The sequence below is a fragment of the Vicia villosa genome, unplaced genomic scaffold (assembly GCF_029867415.1).
Source record: "Vicia villosa cultivar HV-30 ecotype Madison, WI unplaced genomic scaffold, Vvil1.0 ctg.000487F_1_1, whole genome shotgun sequence".
Taxonomy (NCBI): Eukaryota; Viridiplantae; Streptophyta; class Magnoliopsida; order Fabales; family Fabaceae; genus Vicia; species Vicia villosa.
This window is the reverse complement of record NW_026705236.1, coordinates 130998-139781: the sequence shown is the minus strand read 5'-3', so window position 1 is coordinate 139781 and position 8784 is coordinate 130998. Positions and strand designations below refer to the sequence as shown.

General features: G+C 41.0%; 1 protein-coding gene across 1 annotated transcript; it reads left to right on the top strand.

Moving 5' to 3' along the window:
- Positions 1-5755: 5755 nt before the first annotated feature.
- LOC131628865 (uncharacterized) lies at positions 5756-7894 on the top strand. The gene is made up of 3 exons (XM_058899671.1): positions 5756-5939; positions 6084-7328; positions 7875-7894. Exons 1-3 carry the CDS (start codon positions 5756-5758, stop codon positions 7892-7894), a joined length of 1449 nt encoding a protein of 482 aa, XP_058755654.1.
- Positions 7895-8784: the final 890 nt, after the last annotated feature.

The following is an 8784-nucleotide window of genomic DNA, read 5'->3' as shown; positions in this document are numbered from 1 at the left end:
CTCAAGTTCTGATTGAACTTGGGTTTGACATTATAAGCAATAAGAGGAACATCATGATAATTTTTAATGTGAGTTTCATGATATTTCCTAGGTTGTGTCACATGCTTCTTAGTGTGTGTTATGTGAAAACTTTGTGCATGTGAGGTGTGCCTAATATCATGAGAGTGGCCATACTTGAACTGATCATACAATGGCTTGTATGTAATTTTCATTTCATCAACAGGTTCAAGTTTGTATGGGGTTTCACCCTCATAACCAATGCCAACTCTTTTGTTTCCAGATACGGCATATATCATAGAAGCTAGCTGACTTCTGCCAATACTTCTAGATAAGAATTTCCTGAAACTTAGATCATATTCTTTCAGAATATGGTTTAGACTGGGAGTGGATTTTTCTGAATTAGAAGGAGATCCAACATCATTGGATAATTTTAAAAGTTTATCTTTCAATTCAGAATTTTCCAATTCAAGCCTCTTTGTTTCAAATTCAAATAGCTTTTTCAGCTTTTTGTATTTGAGACTAATCTGAGACTTGAGTTCCAGAAGTTCAGTTAGACCGGAAACTAACTCATCTCTAGTAAGTTCAGAAAATACCTCTTCAGAATCTGATTCTGATGTAGATTCTGATCCGTCATCTTCTGTCGCCATCAGCGCACAGTTGGCCTGCTCATCTTCTGAATCATCTTCTGACTCATCCCTGTCATACCCCAAATTTGTCCTACCCCTTAACTTCTAACTGGCTTAGGCCTTGCATTCATGCACATACATCACTTAGGTCATAATCCATATCCATGCATTCATATCATAGGTGTTATTCAAGGGCTAGCAGGAAAAGCTCCGTTGCAAAGAAGTCGATCAAAGAATGAGGAGACTGAGGTATAATCATGTGGCTCTATGTTCATTGAAATCCTCCTGGATTGGGGTGTCTCTCTGCTTCAAATCAGGGCATTGGTTAGAGGGTACAAGCTTGCAAATCATCTGGTTCTTTAAACCAGGGTTTCGTTGATCAAAGTCAACCAGTTGACTTTCTGGTCAACATTTAATCAGGAGTGGATTCTATGAATGAGAAACTTCTCATGCTGACCTTGTGGAGGTGCTTGTGTGGCTGGAATTGATTGGAGGAGATTTAATCAGGAATTTCATCAATAGTCGGAAAAATCAGAACAGTTGACTTTTGGGTCAAAATCAGAAGAATTACTCAAATACTGACTTTTGGTGGAAAATCGGTCAAGAAAAGTCAAAGAATGGATAAAATCAGGAGTTTGACAAAAGTTGCCAAAAATAGGGAAAAATCAAAAATGGAAAGTTTTCATACTTAGAAAAATTTTGGCCTTTAAAAGCTTGATGATCAGCCTACTTCACAGCATAATTACACGTGGCAAATGACATTTTCTGGAAAAGTTCCCAACATCAAAGTTGTTCCTCTCATGGAGGAGAACAACTTTGTAGTTGGACACTTTTTCATTTGATTCTTGGTTGAAGAGTTATTGAAGTTTTAAGTTGAAGTTTTTCATCTGAGTCAAGTCATAAAGCTGGGCAAATATCTGGACACGCGTAAGCATTATGTCAAACACATGGCGTGCCATATTGGAATCAATTTCTTGAGCTACACAGATGTCCTATGAACCCAAACTTGGTATGGTTCTACTCTACTCCGTGCCCTTTACACAATAAAACAAGAATTAATCCATTTGGATGAGTATTGAACCAAGTATGAGTCTTCAAAGTCGCGCCCCCGCAAAGATCACATCACGCATTCAGTCAAGCCAGGACTCCAGGTCACGCTCGTCATTATAACAAACACGTGGTGGGCAGAGTTTGGATTTGATTTTCAGATTCCATGAGTTCCCATATGGACCAAACTTGATTCTAAGTCACTCCCTGCAATACCCTCTTTCAAACAAGCCGCGGGGTGCTCCAAATGGATGTATATTGGGCAAGATATGGATCCTCAAAGTCTTGTTCTAGCCATGTCATGTTTTTCCCTAAGAATAATATCTAGGTCCAAGTCATACGCGCGTAGGCCCATGCAATATACATACACCATCACCTTACTACAAGACAATGCACCGCACACACACTATAATACTCCATGCACCGCACACACACTATAATACTCCATGCACCCACACTATAAAAGATGAAAACGCACTTATTTCTAGAGAGGACACGCACTCATTTCCTTTTTCAGTTCCAAAATTCCTCCACTCTCTCATCACTCTCTTTTCTCCCTCGCCATTCATCACTCTCCTCTCTCTGCAGAAAGTTTGTTACAATCTTGTAACAAACTCTTCTACCTCCATCGATTTTCACAAAACCATCACCTTCATCCTCTTCTTCAGCTCTCAACCACCACCATAACCACACTCATTCCTCCTTCATCTCCTTCGCACAACCACCACTAGCAACCTCCATCAAACTTCTCAAAGATCCACCATCATCTTCACCAAGATTCAATAACCATAACATTCATAGTCCTCTCATCAACTGCAGCAAAACCTTCACGGATTCGTCACCATTTTTCAAGCTTCTCAGCCTCTTGCTGATAGTTCGCATCGTCATCACGGTTCGAAAGAGCTGAAGTTAGAATACAGAGTTCCTTCGTTTCCTCCATCCAAGAACCTGCCAGGTAAACTAATCGAACCTCTCCTCGCATTCCAAATGTCTAATGTAGCTTAAGCGTGCGCGCGAAATATGTGATGCGTCTTGTACGTGAATGTGGAGTTGTGTTTTCATGTCAATAGCTGTAGTTTCCATGAGTGTGATCCTTGTCCTTGAGCCTACTGTATCCTTCTGACTGTGTGTTGCTGTTAGTGTAAGTTTTGACGAAGGTGCACGTAGATTTTTCTTGTATCTTGTATTCGGTAATGATGATAGAGATAGAACTAATGGAATCTAATGGCATAGTTGAACTCACGGTTAAAAACCGAGTCAGGCGGTGGTTGATTCGTTAATTTTTGGGAGTTTAGAGTTCACCGGTGGTGGTGCAACCGGAGAAGATGACCGGAGCTTCTCTCCGGCGTCTACATTTCGTTTTACATCTTCCCCCTCCGTTCCTGACGTGGCACTGCGTGAGTGGTCCTCATTCCCATTGTTTTGGCTTTCTTCTTATTATTATAACAGAATGGGTGTGTTGTTGCTACGTGATTGGCTCCCAGTTTTTGTCATTATCTCACTTAAGATACACTTGACCAATTGACACATTCATCTCTTAACGTCACGTTTGATTAATAAAAAAAACCATATGCTATAATCACATGCCATGAAACATATGCTGATACAATAATAAAAAGAACAAGTGATAAAGTGGAGAGCGTTGGGCCCTGGGTTACGTGGGCCTCACTTTTTAGACTGTACCTCTTCATTGCTGATACACCACCATTCAGTTCCTGGGCCTGAGCGCCTTGCTATCCGCCCCTCCCCCATCAGGCCCAGTTTGCCTCATAACTCTTTAGTTCATCTAAGATGCTATCGCACCCCCCTGTTTAGAATTTCTCTTCCTTTTAATTTTGCTTCTTTTAACTTTTTAACTCACAATTCCTATTTTACTCAAATAAAAATACATAAAAATGATTTTAGAAATCATAGGATGTGTAAATAATTGTCATGATTTTTGTTAATTTTCCTTAATTGCTTTAATCCTTTTAATAAATCCTTTTTTCACAATATGTTTGAATTGTTTTGTTTAGTACTTCTTTCGTAAGTAATTCTCTAATAGACTTAGGATTTAATTTTTAGTCCCGATTTTTTGTATAGAATTAATGGATGTATGTGTGCTTGTGAGTATCATTTGTTTGCTATAGTTCTCAATTTTATTTGTCGCATATTGATTTTCCTTTACACATTCCATGTATAGTTTCTTTTAATGAAGTGTATAGTTTATCATTTTAAATCCCTTATATTAGACAACTTAGACTAGAATTTAGAAGTAGTTCCCTTCTTTCATTCTTTTTCTTTTCAACCTTTAAAATACTTAATAAATGTCGATGAAGATCATACCATTACTATATTTCATAGTAGGAAAGAAATGATTGGGGTGTAGGCCCCGATGTATGTTCTTTCCTACTTAGCGGAGAAGAAATGGTTGAAGTGTGAAGCTTCGATGTATTTCCTAACCGTTGTCTAGAGAAACGATCGTGGTGTAGGCCTCGATGTGCATTCTCTAAATATTCATAAAAAACTTTTTGCGTCTCTTTTACTTAGCGGAGAAGAAATGGTTGAGGTGTGAAGCCTCGATGTAGTTCTTAACCGTTATGTAGAGAATCGATTGTGGTGTAGACCTCGATGTGCATTCTCTAAATACTCAAAAAACAAACAAAAAAAACTCTTTTTGGTATGATCTAAGTCACAAAGTTAAAATCCCCAAAAAAAAACACCAACCAAAAACACTTCAAAAAACCTAATAAATGTTCAGACTTAAAACAAAAGTGAGGAAGTGATGCGAGACCTTGTAGTGGGTTCTCGTCATCATGGAATTACCCTTAAAAGATACAAACCAATCTTTTTTTTCCTTCTAAGGGCAAGTTATCTCCGCTCCATTGCATCCTAGGCTGTCCCCTTGTGCAAGAGCGTGAGCGTTAACGCCGCCCAACTAAAAAACACAAAAACAAACAGAAAATCGTGAGCCGAGCTACGGTAACTCTGATTCCTGAAAAGGATACGTAGGCAGCGGGGTAGGGCCCGTGCGAGTACAATTCTTTCTTTTCCCTACATTTTGCATTCATTTCGCATATAGACATAGTACACACCCTTTAGATAGAAACAAACATAGGTGGATACCATCGAGTACGATGGGCGTGAGGGGTGCTAGCACCTTCCCCTTGCGTAACCGACTCCCGTACCTTGATTCTCTGGTCGCAAGACCTTGTTCCTTCCTTTGTCAGGTTTTCCGATATTCCTTTCCCTTATGGGATAAATATACTGGTGGCGACTCTGTTCATTTTTCGCGAGCGTGCGACAGCTGGCGACTCTGCTGGGGATGTTGCTAGACCTGTTGCTGGTCCATCCTTAGTGAGTCGATCCTAGCCTGCGTTTGTTTGTTTATTTACTGGGTGTTTATTTGCTTTTATGTCTATACCTTGTATATATGCTTGCTTGTTTATTTTTCTGCTTGCATATCATGTTTATTTCTGTTTGCACGTCATGCATATGGATTATATTCTGTGTTCCTTGGGGTCTTCTGTTCTGTTTTGCAGGTTGGGTGGGATTGTTCTATGAGGTAAAAGGCCCAATACCCAGGCCATGAGTGATACCTTAGGAACTAGGAATAGAGTGGCCATGACGGACAGAAGACGTATGTCTGATTGATCCGATCATGTATCCACGGGCAGAGCTTGGTTGAAAGAGGCAATATCGTATGATTACGCCTACTTTCAATCCTCTGTTGGCTTTTTTGACCTACCTTGACCTAGACTACACCCGTGAGTGGGGAGGGATATACATGACAGGTACCGTTGGTGACCGTTCTGTTCTGCTGATGACTTGTGTTCTCATGGTTTCATTGTGCCTATGCCGGACCTTTGATCCTGCAACGTCCGATCTTATCCAGAGGCAACACACACTTCTCCTATGTGGGGAAACTTCCATTGCATCATTTACATCATGGCATATTTACCTTCCAAAAAAAAAAAAGAGAAAAGAAAAGGAAGAAAAGATGTAGTAAAAAAAAAAAGAAAAAAGAAAAGAAGAAAAATAGTATTATTTCTCATATGCATGCCATTTTTCAGGGTATCCGAGGTTATTACTTTTCATCCCGGATGGCTAGCAACGTGACCGCTACCAGAGAAGCTACAAGGCGTACTCACACTTACAGTTTCCATCGCGAAGGTTTGGTTCAGTTGGGGCAATTGGGTGGATTGATCACTGGTCATAATAAAACTGTGTTCACTGAGAATTATGGAAACATCTTGACCCTTTTGGACTCACACGTCGATGAATGGGGTTTATCTACTCTTCTCCAGTTCTATGATCCTGACTTGCGTTGTTTCACCTTCTCAGGCTATCAGTTGGCTCCCACTCTCGAGGAGTACTCTCACTTTCTCAATATCAAGATTCAACACAAGGTTCCTTTCGTGTGTGTCCCAGAGAAACCTGATTTGAACAACATTGCCAACGCTCTTTATTTGAGCATAGAAGACGTCCTTGGGAATTGGAAGAAGAATGGTAACACCCATGGTTTCTATATGAGTTTCTTGGTTGAGAAGGCTCAAGAGTTGGCTAACAAAAAGATGTGGGAGGCTTTCAACGCCCTTCTGGCCGCTTTGATCTATGGGATCGTGATGTTCCCTAACATTCACAAGTTCGTTGATCTGGCCGCTATATGTCTTTTTATGGAGAAGAATCCGGTCCCTACTTTGCTAGCCGATACGTACTATTCTGTTCACTCTCGATATGGGAAAGGAGGAGCCATAAGAATTTGTTTGCCGTTGTTATACACCTGGTTTAAGTCCCACCTGCCTACAAGTGGTCCTTTCATTACTTCTACTCAGAAATGGCCTCAAAGGATCATGGGGCTTACCGGAAATGACATTGTCTGGTGTCCTACTGGGATGGACGTAGAGAAGGTTATAACTAGTTGTGGTGCTTTTGACAATGTTCCCCTCATAGGAACAAAAGGTATTATCAATTATAATCCTAAGTTAGCGCTGCGTCAATTGGGTTTTGCACTTGAAAACAAGCCTTTGGACAAAGAGATATTTGAATCCGTTTGCTTTGAGAAGGGAACCGATCTAAAAGGTTTAGAAAAAGTGGTGAGTGCCTGGAATGACATCCATACGAGTGATCAGATTTCTCTAGGTGAAAAGAATGCCGTTGCCAAACAAGCCTACACGGATTGGGTTGAAAATAGAGTTAAAGATCGTCTGTTGCCTTTCCCGAAGGTTAATCCTTTGTACAAGCAACCACCTAAGGTTCCAATTGCCATTATGCCTGCTGAGAATTGCATCCCAGTAAATATGGAAAGCACCCAATTGCACGAAAAGAAGTCAGATGCGCAACCGAAACATTGTCTTGTGAACCAGAAAAAGGTTGAGTTGACACACGAAGCCAAAATGCTGAAGGGAGGACCTTCCAGAGTTCAAAAGAGGGCTAGAACCGAAAAAGGTGAAAGAGATACTACTGTTACTGTCGAAGATCACCAGAAGATCCTAAAAAGGGCCATGAAAGAGGCAGAGGAGAAACTCAAGCGAGAGTACCGAGAAGACTTGAAAGCTTATAAGCTCAAGATAGAAAGGGATGCTAGAGTTGAAGTAGAGAATCTGAAAAAGAAACTGGAAGAAGAGACCACTAAAAGAATGGCAATTGAGACTCAACTGAAAGGAAGTCACCTCCGTAATACTCGACTAACAGAAGAAAATGTCAAGCTCAGAGATCGAATGATGGAGGACATATCTGAGAAGGATTATCTCCCAGAATGCAAAGGATGTGACGAACTCAGGGAGTGTTGCAAGAAGCTAGATGGGCATTTGTTTCGCAAAGATGAGGTGATTCAAAGCCTTCTTAAAGGAAGAGATCGAGAAGCAACCAAGAAACTGTTTGATGAAACTAAGAAGTGGAGCGACGAGCACTTCAGACAAGGAGGACCTCTGTTTTATATTCAGATGGATTGATGTTTGAGTCTGTATGTTTCGACCACCACCAGACTTGTTGGATGGGGTCTTTTATTTCCCTTGTTGAACTATCTTGTCAATGTATGGCTTGCCCAAGTTTAAATTTCTTGTTATGAATAAAAAGAACTAGTTTCTCTTGATACTTATCTTTTGTCACATTGTTAGCTATTCTGGATCAATATTAAATCTTGGATACCCTGAAAATGACACAACACATCATATGCACACATGCACTCATACATTCACATTATCACATTGCATTTTTCAGGTTATTGCACAAGAAACTGATTGGGGTCCTTTTCAGCACCAGATTTCTTTCCCGACGACGAAGCTGACTTTCTTACATCCTTACCGCACCAGGAGTAACGAGAGAATCATGGAACAATTTGAACAGAATCAAGCTGCCCTCCGTAGGGATATGGATGTTATGGGGGAAAGAATGGCCCAACTTATGGAGACTCTCCATGCCGTCGTTCAAGGACAGGATGAACTCAGAAAGAGCGTCGCTAGTTTGGTCAAAGATACTCCTACCAATTCTGCTGACGGAGGGGTGAAAACTAAAGAGACTCCTATTAATGAGACACTGAAAGTAGTGGACGACCACCATGAGGTTATTGATCTTGAACATGATCTTACTGCTGAGTTGACTGAGACTGCTAAGATGTACCAAGCTCTTGAAGAACGTCTTAAGGCTGTTGAGGTTGCTAAAACTTCGAGTTTCGACACTGCCGCTATGTGCTTGGTACCTGGGATTGTTATTCCCCCGAAGTTCAAAGTGCCAGATTTTGATAAATACAAGGGAATCACCTGTCCAGAGACTCACATTCGTTCCTACTGCCGTAAGATGGCTGCTCATGCTGAGAACGAGCCTCTGCTGATGCATTTCTTTCAGGATAGTCTCGCTGGAGCCCCGTTGGAATGGTACATGAAACTTGAGAGGTCTAATGTCAGTACTTGGGGACAACTTGTCGACGCCTTCTTGAAACAATACCACTACAATACTGCTATGGCTCCCAGCCGTGCCCAGCTACAAAATATGTCACAGAAATCTGAAGAGTCTTTTAAAGAATACGCCCAGAGGTGGCGTGAACTTGCGTCCCGTGTCCAACCTCCTCTTTTGGACCGCGAGTTGATTGATCTGTTTATGGGGACCCTAAAAGGGCCGTATCTTCAGCACA